This window comes from Epinephelus fuscoguttatus, linkage group LG9 (assembly GCF_011397635.1).
Source record: "Epinephelus fuscoguttatus linkage group LG9, E.fuscoguttatus.final_Chr_v1".
NCBI lineage: Eukaryota > Metazoa > Chordata > Actinopteri > Perciformes > Serranidae > Epinephelus > Epinephelus fuscoguttatus.
The window spans coordinates 19239950-19264641 of NC_064760.1; the positions used below are offsets into that span (position 1 = coordinate 19239950).

The 24692-nt window shown below is 41.0% G+C and overlaps 1 protein-coding gene across 10 annotated transcripts in view; it reads left to right on the forward strand.

Annotated features, from left to right (window-relative positions):
• The first annotated feature begins 1731 nt into the window (after positions 1 to 1731).
• Positions 1732 to 24692, forward strand: part of dlg3 (discs, large homolog 3 (Drosophila)) — a 106170-nt gene continuing 83209 nt past the window's right edge. The window contains exons 1-4 of one of the 10 annotated variants that reach the window (XM_049585067.1): positions 1732 to 1832; positions 4148 to 4279; positions 14190 to 14275; positions 21964 to 22074. In XM_049585067.1, coding sequence (XP_049441024.1) covers positions 1799 to 1832; positions 4148 to 4279; positions 14190 to 14275; positions 21964 to 22074 — 363 coding nt within the window. In that variant the 5' untranslated portion in view covers positions 1732 to 1798. Of the gene's footprint in view, positions 1833 to 2309; positions 2616 to 2791; positions 2819 to 4143; positions 4280 to 14189; positions 14276 to 21963; positions 22075 to 24692 lie in introns of those variants that run through there. The other 9 variants (XM_049585074.1, XM_049585073.1, XM_049585066.1 and 6 more) reach the window with 9 other exon arrangements.

Consider the following 24692-nt stretch of genomic DNA (forward strand, 5'->3'; position numbering starts at 1 on the left):
TATATATACTATGAGTGATTCACACATCTAGTAACAAGAAAAAAAAGAAGTTCAATTCCGGTAAAAACAAAGAAAACAACAGTGAAATAGAATAAGAATTATTATATACTGTGACAAAGCTGCTCATTAAGTGTCAAAAAATGAAACATATGCAATAAAATGTAGGAAAAATATGACAAAGCCATGAAACAATATATACAATAGTACAACTTCATAGCACACATTAAGTACAAATATTTATATAAAAAATAGATTCATATTTTCATTTGCAATTTCTTTAAATTTTTTCCCCTAGTGGGTTACACCAATATATCATGTGATCTGTCCATTAGTGGTAGAGCAGACGCCCCATGTACAAGGCTGTTGCCGCAGCGGTCGGGTTCGACTCCAGCCTGTGGCCCTTTGCTGCATGCCCCCCCCCCCTTTCACACTTAAGCTGTCCTATCAATTAAAGGCTAAAACACCCAAAAAATATCTTTAAAAATAATAATAATTTTTGGCACTCTGCTTTTATAAGAAATTCTTGACACAACAAATGCAAAATTAAGATAAGATAAGATAAGATAAGACTATAGTAATTCCATACAGGGGAACTCACATGTTAAAGCACCTCAATAGTCAGAAGCAAGAGAAAAAAGGTATAAAAAAAATATTTGAGTGATAAATAAGGATAGAAATATGACACAAATACAGATTAGATAAAATGAAAATAATGTCTAATCTTTATACACTAGGGTCATATATCTACTAAAAATTTAATTCCAAAAATATATGCCAGTATATACATTTGAAATGTTGTCATAGAGCATATCTAACACTGAGAATAAGACATCAGATGGGACTGGCATCTGACCATATTGCTCATTTGCTGCCACAGAACCATTGGCACTTTTATGCATGTTAGTTTTATCCAACTGACTAAATTAGTTAAGTTACTGGGTTAACCAGTTGGGTGTAATCAGTAACAGGTTGTCTTTAGTTGTTGATGTTACAATTAAAAAAGATCACTTGTCACTGATAGAAATTCGGATGTCAATGACTTGTGGTTGCACATGATAATTATAATACACACTGGACAATATATAAATACAGTACAGTAAGTGGTAAAATATTGCACAGTAGGAAATTGCATAAAGGGGTTATATGTACGACTACAAAAACGTAGTGCTCATATGATCTGTATTAAATATGTTTAATATGTCTTTTGTTCATTGCTGATGTCATTGAGATATTTTTCTGGGTTTTTATGGGATGTCAATTGTTTGTACCTTTTAACTTGCACTGTGTACAGTTGTAGCTTTTATCATTGATTCAGCCCTGTAATAATAACTAACGTAACAGTGACAGAGCCCATCTTGCCTGAGTACTACTACGTTTCACTTTTTTATTTTAGCACACTTCATGAGTAAAACTTGCACTGTTTTTCAAATACAGGACTTTTACTTGTAATGCGGTATTTTTTACATTTTATTGCTACTTTTACTTAAGTAAATGATTGGAATAGACCTACTTTTCCCACCACTGACATGTTAAATTACATTAAAGTGTACTGACTTTGCATTTCACTCTTTTATCATTGTCAGACTCATAATAGACAATTTCAACACATTCTTCTCCCGTGTCAAAATCAAGGGAAATATCACATTTATATATTTATTTTACATCCATGTCTTTTATATTTTCTTTGGTCAAGCTGGTAAAAACCTGAGTCCTACATTACCCATGATGCAACTCGACCGCCGACAGTTGGGTCGGAGATTCGGTTCGGTTAAGCTAGCAGCAGCTAATGTAGCCTCGTATGGAAAGCAGAGATAAGGCGGTGCCGAGGTTCGGTAAGCTTACTTCTTTCTAACTCAACACTATTATTATTTTTAATTTTCAGACCTGTCGTCTTCAGCCATGGATGCCTTCAGTCTCCAGCCAGCGCTGATTCACTTGAGGCATTTTATCAGACTTCGCTCAGGCTCCCTGTGAAGCCACAGATAGCTCCATACAACTTTAATTTTCCCATACACTGCAGGCTAGCTCTCCTTTAGCCGTTAGCAACCACTAGGTGGCACACAATGCAAACATTTGGAAAAGAGGCGACTGAAGGGAGATCAGAGAAAAATCAAACACAGTAAAAGAGGTTTCATCAACTGATTGATCACCAATGATGATGTCATGCAACCGATAATGTAAGCTAACAGCAGCTAGCATCGTTTGAGTGTGTTAATATAGATGTTACAGTGTCCCGGTGAGGCTGAGAGCCACGGGGCCGTTTTTCATGGAGGCGAGGCATGTTTGTGAGGGGAGGAGAAACATGTCACGCTCCGTGGTGCCGTTTTGCCCCAAAACTTCTGGAAAGTTGACATGAAGTAAACAGTCTCCTCCTGTCACATCTTAACCCCTGTGTGTGGGTGTGGAGCACTGCAGTAACACTCAGACAGACGGGGAGTGTCCAGCGACTGGATTTAAAACTCTACATGTTGCTTGTTTGTGAAGGAGGAGCGACACTTTTGGTTGTATAATTACCCGGGTCTATTACTGCAATTATTTTCTTCAGAGAGAAAAAACACAAAAGTGTATTTTAAACGACTTTTATGGAGTTGGCAACACCATGGTGCATAAATATGGTAAGTACCGTTAGCGTAAGGTAACGTCTCCTTCACGTGTCAGAGTTTTTGTAGTAAATCTCGGTTAAAGTTAAAGTTTTAGGTTAATGCCAGCTTTGTAGTTGAGGAAAGTTTCCGCACGGCTTTCCACTGGCCCATTAACCTCAGCTTTAATCCCAAGAGAAACAAGTTTCTTTTTTTGCCCTTAAGGAATGGAAAAAAAGGTAAAAAAGAAAATACAGTAACTGGAAATTGTGCAACTTCCGGGCAGCAGTTGACTGTTTTGAGGCTTTTCTCGATCAAAATGTTCAGGATCAGGTAGGAAACTGTGAAGTTGTAGATTTACCTCGGTGATCATCTCTGTGCTGTGTTCCTCACCACCCACCGGGTTCAACAACCAGCTGTACAGTCGTGTTGCAAAGAGAAAAATACCTTTAATGTGCTCTGCAGGGGAATGTAACAAACAGCAGTGCTGCATTTGCCTATAAGTCACATAGAAATCATCCTCATTATATCATATATGCTTTAAAATCATATATGTGCACGTGTATCTGTGATAGTCACACATGAAGTTATAGCTTCATGTATGATGGTACTTTATCTTCAGTGACAAGTCTGTAGGAGTTCTGCATCAGATTATTGTTTAGTTATTCGCTTTAGATTTTAAAGCTGACAGAAATAGATTAACGGCCTATTTTTTTGAAGCAAAAATGGCACTCATTCTCAACATTCTTTGGTTTTGGATTGTTGGCTGGACCAAACTATATATTTAACGATGGCACCAAGGCCTGTGGGAACTTGTTACTGTAATTTTTCACTATTTGCTGACATTTTATGAAGCAAACCATTAATCAGGAAAATTATAGAGTAATTGATAATAAGATAGTTGCAGCCCTAACACATTTGAAAGGGTATCTCGTCATATATCGGATGAATCATTTTTATTTCGGTTACATACATCCTGAGAAACAAAGATTATTTCACATAAATGTTCTCACAGTCAGTAACCGAAGCTCAAGGCTTCAACCTTTTCCTTTTGTTTTCATTTTCACATCCTTCCCATGGATCAACTGCCTTTCAAGAGCAATGCGATAAATATTAATTGTAACCCAAGTTCATAAGAATATTATTAACCCTGTCAACAATGACTGCCAAGATATGCTTTATTAATTTTTCTTTAACCTGTTTAACCAGGAAGTCCCTTGAGATTAAAATCTGATTTTGGAGGGAGACCTGGCCAAGACTGTGTGCCATTACAAGGTTACAGAAATTATAAAATACAGCATGTCAAAAACAGACAACAGACAATCAAAACAGAGCAAAAAATCGAGTTCAGAAAAGCAATTGCACTCTTTGGTTTCATATTTTCTTTAAATCAGAGCTTTGAACTCTCCCAGGGAGGCAGAATCATGAAGCTGTAGTGTGTTCTGAGGGTTATTCCATTACCAGGGTGCAAATAGGAGAAAGCTGTTGTGCAAAATAGAAGCGTAGCAGTATGTATGTATTTTCTTTGCTGCAGTTGTCCTGAGACATGTATTTCCTTTGTGAGGCAGATACAGAGCGAGCAGTGGGGCTGCTAAGGCACTACCAGGCCAACCTAACCAGCCCAGAGGAGCAGGCCCTGAAGACCAGTGTGGGCAAAGTCTCCTCCATCTTAGGCAGCCAGCTGTTCCATGCCCTTCTGGGTAAGAAAAACACAGTAAACCTGCTCGTTTTTGCAGAAGAGTGTCTTTCAAAACTCTCCGCTATAGCTTGAATTACACCATAGTTTTCTCAGGGTGGACTTCCTGTTCACACCCCCTTCTTTACGAGTAAAGGAGACGGTTTGAAGCTTGATATTTCATGGTTTGCTGCAATCAGTTGTCTCAGTCATTAAGTGCTACCTTTGATTTATGCTGTCATGTGGTTTGCTGCCGACGCAGGATGTAGACTTGGTCAGGTTGTATTAATTTGTATGGCAAGTTAACTGGGTCTAAATGTCTTCCAATTAAGTTTTATGAAAGAGGCCTTTCAGCTTGCCTCACAGAGGTTGCTGTATGCCCCCCCCCCCCAACACCCCAACATACACACATTGTAAAGAAATCCCAATAAAGCCAGCCACAACACAGTCTATCTATAGACTCAGCTATTATAAGGTCAGACTTGTCACACTGTGAAAGCACGATTCTTCCCTTGACTTTGCCAAAATGGCCTCTTTTGTACCATGTACTTCATGAACTTATGTCAACATGGAAACAGTTGATTCACCATTACCAGAAAGTGATAGTACTCTACTAAAACTGCTGCTGACTAAACTGATATCTCTGCTCCTGAAAGCATCCTGAAGTGTGCGTAGCTCCGACTGAAACTCATCTGAAGAGTCACTATTAATGATGAGCTACACCTTCATGGCAAATATGGTGTTTTTGAAAAGAGCTCAAGGAAGCCAATATGAATCTCAGTTCCTTTTCCAGCAGATAAAGCAAATTACTTCAGTTTAATCAACGGTTGAGTGGTCCTTCTAATTACCACAGCCATGTTATAATGATGCTTGCCCTTGGGTCTGCTTTTGCTACTGCTGACCCACTGCTGGGTAGCCGAGGGGGAGGGGATGCTCAGGCAGCAGTTGAAGAAATACAGTATCATGGTTTTGCCAGTGATGCGTCTGAAGCAATATTGAACGCGCTTTTATCATATATCTTTTTCTATGTCTGATACGCTCAGCAATACACCAGATAATAAATCTGAATGATATAGAGCAGCTTTCATGCATGAAGAAAGGATTTGTTACTGTTTCTGCTTGTTCTCCAACACAGTGATGTCAGCAGTGTATTCCATCATTCACAGTCCATAATTCATAACCACATGTATGTCTTAACAAGTCCCATTCAAAGGCTTCTTCAAATGCAGCAGAGATATGCAGCCCACTAGGACACAACTGGTGCAGCTTTTATGGCTTTTGGTATCCAGTGTTAAGACCCTCTTCATCAACTTGTAAATAATAATGAATGGTGTTGTGCTGTAGGTGGTCATTGGCTAAATAGGTTGAATGAAATGGTCCAAAAAAGCCTCTAAAATAACTGAAGCCAGACCAAAATACCATCTCGTGTTCTTGTTAGAAGCCTGGACACGTTAATCCATTAATGTTACAGATAAATATAAAAAAAATGGATATATATATACTTTTAATTTGTGTCACTGACAACCCCTTGTCCATCCACCCTCCCAGAGGGCTCCAAACTTAGGTATGATTGAACTAGTTTATGACTAATATTTATAATTTTTGTGACTTTTTGCATGCAACTTTGGGGAATTTATGATTTGCAACTGCCCAATGCATCATTGCCTTCAACCCTTTAAGTAGCCAAGAGGTGGTCAATCTGTTACTGGTAAATGTAGGCCCTTGTCCGTTGAAGGAGAGGTTTAGGACGTACTGTAGCTATTGTGTTGATCAAAAACACTAATGCAGGACAGATGGTTGTGATCACAGTCTTAAATCTGAAGGTGGGTCTTCCTACTCATTGCGTCCCATGCTGATACCCCAAATCAAGAACATTTGTAGATAAAATTGTTTTGGGTTTAAATTGGTGATTGTTTCCCGTATACTAAATGTCATCGTAGATAAACCATATTTGTATGGGTGGATTACAAACGGGCCTACCAGGCCCAGGGGCCCAAGGGCTCAGGAGTCCGCAAAGTGAGTGTAGCTCTTACATTTATTTCTATTCCTCCTTTTAAGTGTCCAAGAATTTTTTTTTAGCCATGCTTGCAGTTTTGCTCTAGGGACGGCAAGGTTGGTTGTTCCACTACTTTGGTCCAGACTGAAATATCTCAACAACTATTGAAGTGATTGGCACAAAACTTTAAGACATAAATGGTCCCTAGTGGAGGACTACCAACTGTAGTGATCCTTTGATTTTAACTCCGGCACCACAGGCAGTTTGACAGTTTTGTTTTTTTTGCGAAATGTCTCATCAATAATGTGATGGATTGCCATGAAATTCAGCACAGACATTAACAGTCACTTTGAGGATAAATGGGAAAAACATGGTTGATTCTCTGACTTTTCACACCACCATCATGTCAAGCTTCAAATTTGTCCAGTACTCCAGTAAACTATGACAATCCCATCAGCCTTAGCTGTACTTTGTGTTAAATGCTAATTAGCAGATGTTAGCATGTAAAACTAAGATGGTGAACATGATAGACACTATACATGGACCTGCTAAACACTGCTAAAAGACATTAGCATGTCTTTGTGAGAATATTAGCACAGTGATGTTAGCGTTTAGCTCAAAGTACAGCTGTGCCTTAGTACAACCTCACAAAGCAGCTAGCATGGCTGTAGACTCTCAAAGTCAAGGATGCTTCCTTGGTAGGAAGGGTCCCTCCAAGTCAGGTCCTACAGAGGCTAGACAAGACTCCTTCCTAGGATTTGGAGAACACAAAATGGAAAAGTCTAGCAATTGTGCAGGTGTGCGTCATGGGAAAGGTCCCACCTTCAATTCTGCACTACATTTTCTAAATCAGTGGAAGAAATGTTTTGTTTGAGGGCAGTAACATTAAGACAGCTACCAAACTTAGCCTGTGCAATGACAGCTTTAGTTGGTCTACTTCAGGAGGAATTTATACTGGCAACTTGTTTTACTTTGCTGGAACACATTTACCGTGATAACCAGTTTACAAGGACACTGAAGATGCATACGCTAAAATGCATATTGCACCATCGGCAATGCCATCACTTTGCTCTAGATCTGTGCCATTTTTAAAAAACAAGCACTGCAGCAAACGAGCAGTCATAACAAACTTTAAATTTGGCATTGAAGATCTAGTATAACTGAGGATTCAGCAGCTGGATTGTCCATGTCTCACCTCAGATTTATTCAGAAACATTTTTTGGTGGATTGTAGATGAAATAACTAAAAGTTAAATAGCCTATTTTCCTTGTATCCAAGTCAGGGGCCATGACCAATGCATCATGCGCATAGGATTGTGGTTGCTTTAAGAGCACTGATGATCCACACAGGCATCCTTGAAATTTCTCTGAATGAAGAAGTCAGCCCCTGGTAGAATTCATTGAATCCTAGAAGTCGGAACAGTTCTTCGACAGGATTCAGTTACGTAGCATCCTTGAAATGCTGCCATTTAAGAATCCTTTCTTGAGGGACCTTCAGTCTTGTTATAGGTCAGTTATATACTGGCCGGTCAAACTTCCTATTAGTCAGCTAAATGTAGCAGTTTAACAAAGGAGTGTCTTTTTGCATCAACACAAGACCTTTATGCTCACCATTTGCACCAGTTTAATCAGTATTATCGCCACCTTCTAGGTGTCATCCCCACTGAGATATGAATAAACCATGCTGAAGTGTCCTTGAGCAGGGCACTGGTTACTTTCTACCTCAGGTGCAGTTGGTAACTTTTATGAGAATACTTTTTCGTCATAGTTGCTAAAATTATCGCTACATCCACACAGTCTGACATGAGACAGATCACGTGCCTCTTCCTCCCACTGTCTCTAATGGCGTTTGTTTGAATCTACTTGGCAGCATTGATCAATCAAGACTCTGTCACTGTATTACCTTTTTCTTGCTTAAAATGTCAGAAACATATTTTAGTGTACTGTTTAGCTGTAAAATGTTGAAGTTTGGAGCGTCGGTGGCTAGAGCAGGCGCCCCATCTATAAGGCTGTTGCCGCAGCGGCCCGGGTGTCCTGTCCTGTCCATTAAAGGCAAAAACGACAGAAAAAAAAAAAATTGAAGTCTTCTGACCTGGTCACCATGAGAAAAACAGTCGAGCTGAAATGAAGCATTGCCGACAGGCCAGAGCCAAGTCTCTCATTTTACAGCTAAACAGTACACTAAAATATGTGTCTGAAAACATTTGAGTTCACGAGCAGTGATTGACATGATTGATCTCTAAGCTGCATTAGAGATTCATGTACCTCTGTAGAATATATGAATGGTTTAAATAGCATGGTGCCAGGCACAATTATAGTTCAATAACTATTGATATCACATGTAATGTACCTTGTTGTTTATCTAAGTGAGGGAGACTCAGAGAGTCGCTTTCCAAATCAGGATTCCAAACATTCCTCACAAAGAATGTTCAATCAGGACCGAGCCCGAGGCAGACAGGAAAATAAACTGCTCTTGGCCGTCATGCCAAGTCTCTGCTGCAACTCTCCTGGCTCTGTGTATCAGAGTGTGAGGGTCGAGGAAGAAGAGGACTGTGGTGGCCGTGTCTCAGGTGCACGGCTTGGTTCAACATGTGGTTCTCATCAGGAAAGGCAGAGTGGAGGAGCAGTCGGTTCACAGCACTAATAGGAATACAGTGCTGTATAAACATTACTCATCCTCTTATCCTGTCCTGTTGTGTTTGCCTTCACATGCTCAGGGCCATGTGAACCAGTTCCATTTTTGTGGAGAGCTTTCTGTGTAGAGCTGACGATGTTGTAAACTTTTTTTGTGCAAAACAAGAAAAGTTTTGCTGCCGTTTTTACAATCTGAAGACAGCAATCTGCCAACATTACAGTATTTGTCTTTAAGAGATCTCTCTAGCTTTGATACACTGTGGGAAGTAAAGAGGTGTTTGATGCAGTGTGGGAAGTTGGGTTCAGTCCTGGCCACTTGATTGGATGTCTGCATGGTTGCACAGTCACGAACAAAGGTTGCCTTAACTGTGCGTCCACCCTTTTGTTCCAACATACAAACATGCAGTGGGAGGCATGGGGGGCTGTGGGGAGTTGGGGCACACATACAGACAGTCACACGTTAAATTGCAGAAGACCCTAAATGCCTGGGGAGTATTTTATCGAGGCAGTGACAAGGGGGTGAATTGTTTGCCCTGCCTTGAAATTGTGACCTAGTTTTCCATGAATGTGTTATTCTAGTGAGCCGCGGCTTGCTCATCATGTAAAGAACCAGGGGCGCATTCTTTTTTTTGTATGATTCACCCAGGCAGGCAATACAGAGATGACTTCAGTCCAATTGAATAGGTACATGACAAATAGGGGCAGCCTATAACACACATAAACATGCTGACCGTGCATGCAGTCTTTGTAGGACAGGGAGAAAGTGCAGGAAACCCCCTATGACTGTGACAAAAAGGCTCAGAGCTCCGACTAGGCCGTCCTAAAATAGTCCCAGCATCAAAAAGAGATCTGGGAATAAGTCCTGTGAAAGAGACTTCTGGCTTGGATTATGTATTTTGTTCCGTGGCCAGGAATTTATGTGGTCTGTGAGGGTTGGAACAGTTTGCAGATTTTTTTTTGGAAAGTCACTGTTGTAAAACAAAAACTCTCTGTACTTTGTGTGACTGCGAATCTTGATCTCAAACATGTCAAGACCTGATTGAGCACGTTTCTGTGTTTTTGTTACCTAGCCAGGAATAGATGCAAACGATGCAATTAGAAGTGTTAGTTGTGTGAAAGCAAGCCAGGTGTCTGGGATCCAGCTGAAGAGCAAATCCTGCAAGACATAACAGATGCAACATTTTCCAGATTTATGTAAAGCTGAACTAACCAGCGTTTAATGTAAACAGTGGGTCAAAAAACTAAATGTATGAGAAACCACATTAATCAGAAAAGACTGGCGCGATCCGGCCTGATTGAAATTAATTTTCAATCAAGTTTAGAGTGGTCGTATTTAAACATTTCAAAATCCTTTTAATAGGAAAATACCAGCGCCTAATATCCATGTAAACGCCTCATCCAATTGTTTATATCTAGTTGCAATAAATAATTTCTTTCTGTGCATATTTGCCCCATGTTGGGGTAACAGTAGGTGACGTTGTGGAGTGTGTACACTGCACAGGACAAGCTACAACAGCTGTTTCTATGTGCCTTCCCCTACTGATTTTAAAAGAGAATTGTTAATACATTTAAAACACACATAGCGCTCTGCTAGTGCTACGTTCTTATGTGAGTTTGATTGTGAAACAGTAGCTTTATGTAGCATTGTTACATGCTGCAATGTGGAGTTGCTGGACATAATCATCTATCGCTACCAGTAGCAGTAGCCTGCCTATGAGACGTTTAGGTAATACTGGTAAATTGGAACCTCTGCTGATAAATCTGCATGCGAGCTGCTTAGGTGACATCTGTAATTAGTAGCTGCAGAAAATAATCTGGGTTACACTTACATTTCTCAGCATGAAATTATATTAACAGACAGAGACACTTCTTCCTCTTTTATACTTTAAGTATTGAATGAATACAAGTTTGTCAATAAGGTTGGGAAAAAAACTGAATCTTCTTCTGTTATATTTCCTGCAGATTAGATGCTTCACAGTGGGTGAAACCACTTTGTGCAAGCCAAAATGTTCTGATTAAATGCTTCAGGGCATGTAATATCAGATCACGCATATGAACAATTCAGCTGGAGTCTCTAACTAATATGTTTCAATCAGATTAAAGGAATACTGTACATGTAACTGCAGCTAATGCTCTAATTAACCTCGTTTCCAGCTATGGCAGCTAGCTAGCTGTGATAAACGCACTATGAACTACCTTCCCAGCACCAAATTACAGACAGACAAAGTTTGCGACAACCTGGTGAACATAGTGGAGCATTAAGCAGCAAGAGAGCCGAATACTTTCTCAAACCAGACCTAAAAGAAGAGTGAATATGAGACTAACATTTGTCAGGTGGCCAGAAACACAAATGAATGCTAATGTTGATATGGCTGTATATTAGCTTTCTAATTTTGTTGTTAAATTGGCAAAAACAAAACTATTTATGCAGGTTTAAGGACAAACATTGCAACCAACACTTAATGCTGGGTTTGTAGAAAGGCAGCATACTCGTGTGTAGATGTATAGCAATTTAAACTCTTACACTGCATCTAAAGCATGTTCTGGTGTTATTGTGTGTACTTGTGTGTGTGTCTGTGGCAGTATGTAGATGTGTATATGCAGGTAGGCTCCACAGAGTGTGTGTGCATGTATATAAGAGTTTGTGTAAGTGAGATTGCTCTTTAGTCAGCTCGGCAACAAACTCCTCTGCCCACACATGGCTTCACTCCTCCACATTCAGACACAGTGATGAGTCACATGCTCCATTCTTACACTTTTGTTCTCACAGTATCTTACATAGGGATATACTGACTCTTATCTCTCTGTCTCACACACACACACACACACACACATACACACACACACTAACACACACATGGAGTGGAGAACTTTCTTTGAGTCTGCTTCAACAAAAGATTGACATTGTTAAGAGATAAAGACATATTTTAAGTGTATCAAGTTTCCTTAGACGTCCCACTCCAGTGTGTCTCGTAGAACGTCTTGTCCTGACGTTGAACTTTGTGAAGTTGATGAACTCTCCAGCAACCTCTTTATGTCAACAGTGCAGGAACCAGGCCTGCGTGTGACATCAGCAGAATTGTCCCAGTGCATTCTCATCAAATGGCTGCCACTCAATAGGTGACCACAGGACATGGGGCGTGTAATGAGCCAAGAGGTGATGAGAGGAGACGAGACGAGGAAGGAGGGAGAGCAGAGGAGTTGAGTGTGAAAAGAAAAGGAAAACTTGAGGAACATGCTGAGATGTCAATGCTAATCATGTTACTCTCATAGTGTTTTGTGGTGCTTGAGAGTTAGCATGTTAACACGCTAAACTAAGATGGTAACCATGGTAAACATTACACCTACTAAATAAACACCAGCATGTTAGCATCATCTCTGTGAGTGTGTTACCATGCTGATGTTAGGATTTAGCTCATAGCACCTCTGTGCCTAAGTACAGCCTCACAGAGCTGCTTGACTGGAGACTCTTATATTTTCCTGTTGATATTTTTTCCGCTTTTATGCCCCTAAATTAAACATATAGCATATTATTAATTATGTATATGGTTGTCACATTCCTCACATTAAAGCTGGGGTAGGCAGTTTCATCAACTCAAGTGGTCTGACAGAAAACCAGACTTCTGCACTTCCTCTTAGCTCTGTTTTGGGGCTTTAGAAAATCCAGCTCCTGCTTGAGACTTTGGCCAATCATAGGTCATTTCAGCAAGTGCAGATGTGCTTGCAGTGAAAGCTTGATTCAGTAGCGGAGAATCCGGCACAGAAAGTTACTATTCCAGCATTAACAACAACTGCCTACACTGCAGAGCAACTCAAACAGGGAAGACAGACTTATCGAAAAGAGAGTCTGAGAGAGTCTGACAATAAACAAAATTAAACTTGTGTCAATATTAGCAAAGCGTTTCAGAGATGGAGAGAAAATGTTGCTAATAGTTTAGCCTTCTGCTAACCACCTACTGTGGCTTCATGTTCTTTTTTATGTAGCTAATCACAGTGTGTCCTCTGCCTCACTTCCTGCCGCTACGGACAGTCTCACAGGTAGGAGAGTGGGCTGCAGCTCCAGGGACGGACCCTTAGTCAGCAGCTGCAACAACCTGAATCCAGCCAGTGCAAGCCCCAGCTCCGGGGGACCTAACAGCCCCAACTAGCAGCCGGTTCCGCAAACTTTCTGTTGCTGCCGTTACACAAGTTAAACCTGGCACTGCTGTTGGCCACCAGCTTGCTGTGACATAGCAGGGGGGATTGCACTGGCCAGATTTCAGTCGCTACAGCTACCAACTAAAGATCCGTCTACCGAGCTGCTGCCTACTCTCCTCCCGGCTTATCAGTACACAGTGGTGGGGAGCGAGGCGGAGAGACTGTGGCTAGTTAGCTAATTCTAGTCTCATTTGTGGTCTGATAAACAAAAAGAGAGGGGTAAGGGGGGGCTGAGTGAACACAATGGAATAGGATTAAATCAATCAGTGTATAGGAAACACTGGTTTACTGTATGAAGTATGTGCATGTGCCTGTGGTCATCTGTTGGGAGGGTCTTAGAACAGAGAGAGGGGAGAGTTGCAGGAGAGGGCTGTATTTTCAAAATTTGCCTTTTTTTTCCTTTTTCAGTCTTTTACAGATGTCTGCCTTAAAGGGACAGTTCACCTCAAAATACAAAATACATATACACAACACAAATACACAAATGTACAGGACATAGCTTTCATAAAACCAACTTCCCTCTCTACAGCACTCAAATCAAAGCATGAAACAGGGTATGAATTGGCCACTACTCAACTAGGGGGCAGTGTCTTCATTTGTTCAACATATAGAGGAGCTCATGTACCCTCACCCTAAAATGAAGCTTCAAAGCAGCAAGTTTGGAAATGACCTACAGTATAATTAATCTAAAATGATGCTGAACTAAACAAAGTAGAGAAATGATACATGTTGTTCAGGTAGTATGAAATATCATATTCTAGGCCTCTGAGACACTGAGATGATGATTTAGTCAGTTGGTACCTGAGTCATCTAGTTCAGCAACAAGATAAGAAGAACATTTGCAAATGTGGAGACATAACTTCCGTGTAAACAGACGACTTCCACCCCCACGTTTTCACCCAGTGCACCACTGAGGAAAACATCTCCCAGTGTGCCCATGATAGATCGCTGGATCCTTTTACACAACCAAAGCAGTGTTCTTGAGAAGGCTGAGAAGTTACCAACAACAAATAAAGGATACAGGGTAAAAGAGAAAGTACTAACATCTGTTTATTATGATCCAAGTAAAGAAAGAAAAGGCTCATTATTATTTTTTTTTTTTCTCACAGATATTCAAGAGTGTTACGAGGTGACCTTGCAACTGAACACAGAACAAACTGTTGTGAACGAGGACAGCAGGCAGGATGCGTGGGAGGTAATTTTGCTTCTTCACATTATAGATCGGAAAAAGATATTCTTAATGTTTACGTTGTATCTGGTGTCACACATGCTGCTGTGTGTGATGCTTTGCCTCCTCGGCTGCGCAAAAAGGTTACCCGGCATCCAAACATGAGGTATCACTACCTGTGTCCCTTGCACTCCTACATAGAGAAAATGTTAGCATGAGTCATGGCAGCTATGACTTCAACCTGGTGAGTGAGTGTCAGGTGGGGATAAAAGTTTGAGTGAGGTGACACACGGGTAGAGGGGAGCAGAGGAAATGAGACAGAGTCAAAAGAGCACTGATTACCATTTGCTCATTAGTGGACTGCTCTTATGAAGTCAGCTAGTCCTTTCATGATAAGTGTTTGCTGTCACGGGTTATTTAGAATATTTTTAATGTAGGACACAAAATACAAATGACTCAAAGGGAGAAAAGCTGCATTTTGTTTAGATGTAAAGAGACAGTTCACCCCAAAATGAAAAATTTCCCTCTTACCTGTACTGCTAATTATCAGTCTAGATTGTTTTGATGTGAGTTGCCGAGTGTTGGAGATACCAGCCGTAGAGGTGTTTGCCTTCTCTTCACTATGATGGAACTAAATGGCACAGCAACGTCTCTTTCCAGAAATCATAATCTGGTTACGCAAGATAATCCACAGACCTTGTTGTGAGCAGTTTTGTATAGGAACTGTTTTCTTTCTACCGAACTTCAACCGCCTACTGTATTACCGTGCAGAAGAAAGCATGCATCTACTGCTAGCTCACCTAGCACCTTAGAGCTAGCTTAAGGCCCAGACACACTAAGCAGATGCCTTTGGTGAGCATCTGTTGCTCTAGTTTTTGTGATGTTCTGCACCACTGGTCCTTGTCAGGCCATGTTGGCCCTTGTCGGCTTTTATTCAGCTGATTCAGCATGTTGAATCATCGTCATCACTCTGATCGGCAGTTCAGCTCAGTGCATGAGAGGAGAAATGGAACTGAGGAACATAAACAAAAGGCTAAAGTCAAGAGGGAGTGAGATAAAAACAAACTTGTTAGAAAGGGTAAGGTCGTATTTTTAGCCATTGAGCTCTTAAGCAGAAATGGTTAGTAACCGTTTGCGTCATTGTCTGCTAGCACACAGTAAATATCCTTTGTTCCTTTAACATTAAGTAGTGTTGTTAATGTGCTAAGTGGCTAACTAGCATCTTGAATCCGTCCTGTCAGTCTCCCGGAGTTATTTCCTCTCACGATGGCACAGAACAGTGCTGGTTGTCTGTCGGCTGTAGTTTCTAGGGGTTGTTCAAGTGCAACTTTTTGGCTGAGATACAGGCGACGTAAGGTGACCCAACAGTTGGCTTTGATTATTGCTCGTTCTTAGATGTAAGTTTGGTGTGTCTGGGCCTTAATGTTACAGCTCAGCTGAGGAGGACGCCATTATTGTTTGGATTGCACTTTTACGAGAGTGAGTCTCTTGTCCCTGAATAAATGCAGGCTTTCCTCTGGGCAGTGACAGCAGGCCAAGTGCCATCTAGTTCCATTATATTGGATCGAAGGCAGACATCTCTATGGCCAATATCTCCGACACTCGGCAACTCACACCCAAACAATCTAGACTGATAAACAGCACTACAGGTGAGAGGAAAAATATCTGTTTTTAATTTTGGGGTGAACTGTCCCTTTAAACCTTTCTCAGAAGTGTACTGAAGAGTCCACATGCAGCGGTTAAAAATATGATGTTGTTTGTGGTTTCATGTCACTGATCTGCTAATGGTCTTTGGATGGTAGGAACCCCTGACTTCGTATCACTTGCATGATTTAATATTGCCTCATAACTTTCCTTCAGCTATGCCAAAATGTTAATGAAATTGATCTTTGGCTGACTTCTGTAGCCCATTAACCGAATGATCTCTGGCCTGTTTTTGAGCAGAGATTAGAAAGACACTATAGCTTCTGCTTAATGTGTGTGTGTGTGTGTGTGTGTGTGTGTGTGTGTGGTTATTTGTCTGCCCTCACACACAGCATTAATCTACATGTGGTACGTGAGGGTACAAAGTTGTAATGTACATTGTAATACCCAAAACAAAGAAACCCTAAATTCTAATCTTAGTCCAAAGATAGTAAAGATATAATTTTTAAATTGGATTTAAGACCAGCTTTGATCCCTTTGAACCAACAAACTGGATTTTTCCACTTGAACATCAGACTCATTTAATCAAATCATGTGGGCCTGCAATACACTGTTCATCATCACTGTTCATTTATTAACCACAAGCAACCAAATATAATGCGACCGCTTCATGTACTTAATAAAACAGAGTGTATCGGTCTGTATTCTGTTTATTTAGAGGCCTGCAAGTGTGCAACAGTTTACTGATGCAATATTAGCAGTTCTTTTCAAACATACTGTCACACCACAGAAATGGGAATGTGCACTTACCTCGCCTTTAGAGAATTTGATACTTGGTAGTGTTGGAAGACAACCATTCACTGCCAACTCCAAAATACTTCAGAGGTGAAAAGAGCCCACTAGAAATTTGTTTTAAAGCTTTTCTCAGTTTTAATGCGTCACAAGAGTTCTTCAGTATATCGAAAACCATGCAGCATGCTGATCAAGTTTCTCTTTTTTGGTTTTCTATTAGCAAAAGTTGTGGATAGCACCTGGTATTTGTTTTGGTATCACCTTCATGAAGGTTTACATGAGCTGAGCTGATACAAGAAGGTGGATTTAAACACTGCAGACAACTGATCAGAGAGAATTGTCACTCGGATTGTAACTTGGGCGACACGGAACATTCAACGCGAACCTGGTATTTCTAAAAAGCCAAGCTAACGTTAACAGCAACCGCAATTTTTTAAATTCATTCGACTCACATTTGCAAAAATGTAAGCCCACAAAAGTGCAGACTTTGTTGCTGATCAAAGGATTCAGCGAGAGTCACATTGAAAATGATGTCACGGCAGTTTCATGTGGCATCGCTACGGTGATCAGCTGAGAATGCTGCCTACACTGAAGGGTTACTATCTGTGCAGTAGAAAACAAAATGACACATTTTGCACTAAAAAGGCTGTAAGCTACATAATAATGCATTATATGTATCATACAGTAACCTGCATTTGACCATTGGCCGCTGGGAGGGCAGCTGACCACTGTACCCCCTTGTCCATTTTCTATTTGATCATTTGTGACCTTCTGATTGGCCACTACTTGGCACAGTAAATGTGATGTCTGTCAACCATTAGGTTACTGTCAGGAGGGGCCTTACCTTTCTGATCTGCTTTCCTGTGAACAGAGAATGTGGATTTGACTGCGCCACCTACATATTTGGTTGATGGTGTTTACTAAATTTCATACAGATCCCAATAAAGCACCTCTTGCATATGTGATCATGTTTATAAGTTAAATATGGTGCAAACCATTTTCAGTTTTGTAGCCTCATAATATAAAAGTGAAAGTGAAATTACACAATTCCGTCCTCACATGAGATCAAAACTTTAATCTAACATTATTCCTTCATGCTTAACAGCCCCTCCCTCCAGTCAATCACTTAATGGCAATATGTTTTTGAAATTCATGTGCTAAGTCTGAACTGGATTATGTGCGGCCAGCTGAACAGGGGAACCACAATAAACTTGTCATTTACTGGACTGTATTAAATGGACTTTAAAGAGCAGAAGACTGTGTTGTGCAATTTATGACTGCTCCTTAACACATAAAGCTCCAGCGAGTGACATGATTTTCAGCAGAAAATTAGGATTCTTATGTGTTTGTAACACTGTGTTAAGGACGCAGAAGGGAACATCTGTTTTTCTGATTACGCAAGGTTCAAACCACAGCCCTATCAGATCAAGCACCCTTTCATCAGCAGCACCCGTCATGCTCCAGATGTGTTCATATCAGATGATTTTAACGCTGTTAATTATATAAAAGTCAATATTTGTGGATTATTCAGGTTGAATGCTGTTATTCAAAGGGTAGAAATTCTAAGGCTCCAGTAAAATTACTGTATTTTTATATAATTGAATAGTAGTTAATGATTAGGTCAGTTTAATCAAGTTTGCCTTGCACTACTACTTGGAGTGGCAGGAGCTGAGTCTTTTAGTTAGCTAATGCTACTTACCATATAATTACTTTAAGCTGTCTAATTCAACCAGTTATCACTTACTTGTAGCTATATTTTAACAATCTCTTTGGCTAACTATTGAAACATGATGATCTGATCCCAACGCTGTGCACGGGAACTGCACAACTGTAATAAGAGGCAGTTTTTGCCAGAATAAAATCTGTCATGGTCCGTCAACTTTGTCAGTCTTTCATGCTTAACTTTATTTTACAGAACCGGTTTGCATCCCAATTACTGGAAAAATGTTGACACTGTACATTTGTGTATGTATGTATGTTCATTCGGATATGTTACATTTGCACGTTATTATGTAGTTGAACTTTATATTTCGACATTGCTGTAATTAACGTGTGGTCAGGTTTAGGCACAAAAAATAACACTTAAAAAAATATCTGGTTTTGGGGGCACAATCTTCCTGCTAGAAGAGCAGCGATGTCTTGATAAAGAATATCTGCTTTTTGTAGCACTATCTTTGCCGGAAAGACACCAATGTTTGTTGCCTAAAAAGCTGCTGGAAACACAGAAATGACTTGAGAAATAATTTCCAGTTTTGTTGTTCACTGGTCTCAAACAGTGGTCTGCAGCGGAGCAGGCATCTTGGTGTCACAAGATTAGATAAAATGCAGGTAAAGGTGATCACAAGTGGTGTAGACAGGATGTTAAAAGACAAAATAACGTAGTTGTTGCACTTGATGCAGAAACGCATGAGGTCAATTGCAGTGCCATGTCTTTAAAATCTGTCACTGCCGTGGAGAAAAGCCACAAACTGTGACTGTGGTTTGAACTTTATTGGCCATCCTAAGCTCTTCTCGGTGCATTCTGTGATCCACCCTGTGGAGCTTCTAATTCAGTGCAGCATGGCTCCTGATCCTTCCCCACATCCTTCCCTATCTGGATCCCAGCTGCTCGTGGGGCCCAGGCACAGTCCTGGAGAGGGAGACGAGGAAGTTTGAGAGGGAGAGAGCTGCTTAATGGACACCCAGTGAGGTGCTCATCGGTATTCCAGTCATGTTGTCACCTGAGTGGAGGATGGGAGGGAAACTAAATGAGTCTGCAAATTCCCTGATTTGGTGCAGAGTAGCAGGTGAGAGCGGAGAATAGCTCCCTTTTGAAAAGAAATGAAAGAAGCCGTGAGAGCAGAAGCCGGTTTTAGAAGTCTAGTTGATTTCATAATTAGAAAATAATTACTGTTTTGATTGCAGGAACCTTTTTACTGTGTAAAAATCCAGGAACAAGTATAAAAGTAATGGCCAAGAAGAAACATTTCATACATTTTAAATATTGTATGACTTGAAATTATTAATTGATGGACTCATTTCAATTATGTCTGCACAGTTTTGTAAGTGTATGTGTGTGCACGGTGCAAAGGGCATATTCTTAGCTGCCACTATAAGACAGAGCGGGCAGCTGGGGGGGGGGGGGCGGCATCTCTGGCTCTGGCAGTGTCAGCTGACCTGCCTGTCAGCGCTGCCATGTGGGAACGGAGCCGTCAAAAAGAAACTCACTGAAGTAAGGCATAGTATATGTGATCCATACCAGTGCAGCAACCAAGACAAATACAGTGCTGTGTGTTTTTGCAACTCTGCTCCTGTTAGTTGCAGTGAGGGCATGAACAGCTGCCTGCATGCTTTGGGCTGTGTGTATTTAAATTAACACTTGTGTCTTTGAGAAGCTCTCATCTTAATTTGGAGGTATCAGCTGACCGAGAAGGCACCACGTGTTTGGAAAATCTTTGGGCCTTTTCTCCTGAAACTTTTTTTTTTTTAGTCAAACTTTGCAGCAGTGATGGCGTGCTCTGAAGGCTGCCCTCTGCTGTCAGTTAAGGCTCTGTGTGGTTTAAACTGTGGGAATAAACTCAGAGAATGTCAGGTAGGCTGCTGCTACTGTGTATCCCTGTTCACGGTGAGGCTGTGTTCACTTCTGTTTGATTAGGTACAGGTTTGCTGCTAATATTTAATTGGCATTTGTCATAGATGTGGGTGGAGTGAACCACTCAGTCCAATTCTGTGTTGCTTTGGTAGGTGACTGTTTCCACAACAATTAGCACTGTGTTGGTGTGTGCTGTTCAGCACTGTTATTTTTAAACTTTTGACTGTGCAAATTACTCTCCTTTCACTACAGTACAGTTTCCTTAGCCATGCTCATTTATATGTTTGGACTAGCTCGTCTTTATTTGTAGTGTTCTAATGTAAGGCTGCTCAACATGCAAAAGCAATAATATGATTATTTGGAAGCGATTTTAGGGGGAATGGTAGAGATGGTGGTGATGATGATGTGATTTTTTTCCTGGGGTCTGTACCAAACACGTATGTTCTCTTATTTCTGGTATATGATACGTAGGCCGCACCAAAACGTTTATTCATAATAGAATATTGTGACATATCTTACTTTTGTCAGAAATTGCAGCTCCTGCAATATTGCCATTTTGATATTGTTATTAATTGTGCAGCCCCACTAAAAAGAGCTGATTGTTAACAACACTAAAGGAAATAAGCATACATGCTTTCTTGCCAACAGTTATGAGAAGATTGATATCGCTCTCATTTGTCTATTAAATATGGAGTTGCTGCCAGTTAGCTTAGCGTAGCAAAAACAATCAAAACAGAGGCTAACAGCTAGCCTGGCTCTGTCCAGAGTTAACAAACTGCCTACTAGCACCACTAAAACCCACTAATTCACATGTTACCTGATGTAAAATATACACATTGTGGTTTTACAAGGGGTTATGTGTCATGCTATTTCTTGGCTGGGCACAGTAGCCTTCTGGAAATAGCCCACTGTGTACAAATAAACCAGCAAGATATATCATACTAATTAATGAGCTTTAGACCTGTTGGTAGGTGGGTTTTGACTCCTTTGGACAGAGCCACGCTAACTGTTTCCCCCTGTTTCCAGTATTTATGCTAGGTTAGGCTAGCTGACTTCTGCAAATTTGTGGGCTTTATATACAAAGACGGAGCCAGCAGCTGGTTAGCTTAGCTTAGCTTAGCACAAAGACTGGAAACAGCTTGCCTGGCGATGTTCAGTGACTTCCAAGAGTCTTGGTAAAGCTCTAAGGAAACTATATACTTGTAAAGCTCCAGAAAGTCTCTGTGACAGACCAAGAGATAACTCCAGCATGTAATTCCCTACAGAGTGGTGTAGAGAATGACTCCTAAAAATTAGCACTGATTAGCATTAAAGAATAAAAAAGAAACCTGCTGGTTCTAGCTTTATATTAAATGTACAGACTACCTTCTCATGTAGTACCATTATGTCCAAATCACAAAGCTAAGCCCTGGATTTCACATTATTTTTATTGCGTAATACTTATTGCCTTTATGAAGGTGTTCCCTTCTGTGTAAAAATATTCTGTTTGCTGAATGAAGTTTTTAAAATTAATTCTCAAGGTGTGACTCGATCAGTATCAATTTTCTTATCCATCTGTAAACAAGAAAACAAATTTCCCCCAAATGTTGAACTACTCCGTTAAGGATGTTGGTAGTAATTGTCATCTTTGTTATCCACAAGTATGCTCTGAGGAGGGTTTATTATTATTTTATTTTTTTTTAAGATTGTATTCCCCCATGTCCCACAGGACCAGGAGGAGGAGGGTGTGTCTCGGGTGCGAGTGACCAGCAGGAGGAGCCCTCACAAAGTGGAGCGAGTTTCTGGCTTGGTGACTGTGTCTCATGTCGACATGCCAAAGGTGAGTAAAGCAAAGCAAAAATTAGTTTCCCAGGAGTCTCCTGAATACATTGTCTCCTCAGAGTCTATACAAGCACCAGAAAAGGCAGCTGCTACTAACAGAGGCAGATCTAAATGAACCTGATGATATTAAGAGAAATCACAGAAGTGCCCCGGCATCATAAAAAAACAAACAAACGTGTTCCTGTTCTTAAAGGTTGATAACCTGTGGAACATTTTATTGTTGTTGACACATGACTGCTTAATCACAAAGCAGTCCTCGGAATCCAGTAATTGATTTCTAGAGATTTGTTTGATCAGTTTAAATAGATTGAAGGTGCTAATTATCCGTGTTGATTGTTGTGATGTTAATATTTGATGCTAAAAATAAACATATGCGATTAAGTTTTTCTTCAGCCTGTCAACACCTACATGATAATTTGCATCTATTATGCTCAGAAAGATCATAGTAATTAATAGTATTTAGGCTTTTAATCATACCTGGACATTAATTATGTGACACTTTATAAATATTTTGTCATATCTGTCTTTACCTGCAGCTGTAAATCACTTAAACCCTAATGTACTGGTTTATGGTTTACCATGTCGAGGCTCTTGCTGCTGCTCTGTGTCTAAGATCAGAAATTTAAAGGAATAATTCAACATTTTGGGATTTATACCACTGTCGTATCTGTGTAGTAGAACAGGTATTTTTCCATTGTTGGAAAAATGCATGACATAGCAGTTTTTCCAAATCTTTCAATGCCAAGGGCTACATTTCAATGTTTCTGTTGGGCCCTCATGACAAGGCTGTCACGGCATCTGAGTAAACTATCCCGCAAGAAAGTGTTTGGCTCTATTGGCTCGCGACTAGGGCAGCCAATGGTTTGGATACAGCGGCCCTCTGTACTTTGAACAGACGACTTCAATACTGTATAGTGACTGATCTGCACCTGCACAGTGAAGTATGATGTGGAAAAAACATGGATATATGGGAAATCCACACATCAATGCATATATGACCATTCTCTCGCAGTCACATGGGCAGTAATCGGATATCTATCGAATTTAGGACCAAATATAAAAGTGGATCAGATCTGATTGTCCACACCACACTGCAAAAAATCAGATCTGTGTTACATGGGAGCAAAAAAAAAAAAATCAGATATGGGCCACATTTGCTTGTAATTTGAGCGTAACCTTTGTTGCTTTAGGCTAACTGTGTCCCTCTGTTTCTAGTCTTTATGACAAGCTAAGCTAAGCTAACCACCTGCCGGCTCTAGCTTTATATTTAGCGCAGAGACATGAGAGCGCTATTGATCTTTTCACCCAACTCTTGGCATGAAAGGGAATAAGCATATTTCCCAAAATATAAAACAATTTTCTTTAAGAGTGGTGGTCAACCTGCTGCTTACATGAGCAGCAGTCATGACAGAGACATGTCTCATAGGCTAAATGTGTTCCTCAGTACGGTTAAAAGCCCTTGTGTTCACATGCCTTCCCCATTACAACACGGCCAGTGGCACATGGCAGCACAGTGGCCGCAGGCGTTGGCTTTTCAGCTGAGCCCAGAACTAGTGCAGTGGGTGGGGGGGTGGAGGGTGGAGGTGTGAGGATCGGGGGGGGTTGGAGGGGGTAAAAGAGAGGGAGATGCAGGCTGTAAGCACATGGATTCAATGTGCTCATATGATAATGTCTGCATGAGGATACGGTGACAGTACAGGTTGACTCTGGATAATATGAAGCTGGCTGTGTGCGTGCGTGCGTGTGTGTGTGTGTGTGTGTGTGTGTGTGTGAGTGTGACTCCCTCTATCACATGAAGGAGGGAGGTGAGGGAGCAGAGGAGGCGCAGGGAACGGGAGGGAGGGAGTGAAAGGGGGGGTGTAGAGACGAGAGATATAGTGGGGGAGGCTGGAGAGAGAGCGAGCAAGGCGGCTGAGAGGCGAGGGCCGGTGCAGTGCAGAGCTGGAACGGACACCCAGAGCTCAGCCTTCCTCGGGTTGCCATGGAAACCACATTCCTCCCCCGCCTGCATCCCTACAGACTGCTCTGACTCTCTCTATCTATCTCTCTCCTCGCTTCTCTGTTTTTCATCCTGTCTTTTTCATTCCTCTTTTAATTCGTGTCTTTGTTTTGTTGTTTTTTTTTCTTTCTCCCTCTCCATCTCTCTCTTTCTGCTCCGCTTTTTTACACTGTGCACGCATCGAGCACAATCGTGATGATGCACACTCAGCAAGCACACTGATTTCACATGCGTTGCTCTCTGTGACAAGGTGAACGGGTAATTACACAGAGTTTATTTTGCATTCCCATACACTCGCGGACACATGAGCACTTTGCCGTTTTCCTCGCCATCTCTCTATTTTCTTCTCTCTATTTTTATTCCCCCCTTCTGTTCAGCACCATGCTTCAGTAATGCCCCCTCTAGTCATCGCATTTCTGCCCACACATAGGGCACCTTAGCTTCGTTTCTCTACGGTTGTGGCGTCTGTCGTGAACCTGCAACACCTTCATTATATTCTATCAACTGCCTTCGCCTTCCTGTCAGTTTCCGGCTCATCTCTTAATCTCCTGCTTGCACCCCGTTTCATAGCTCTCTTTCTTTCTGCTTCTGCATGTACAAAATCTAAAATGCTGTTC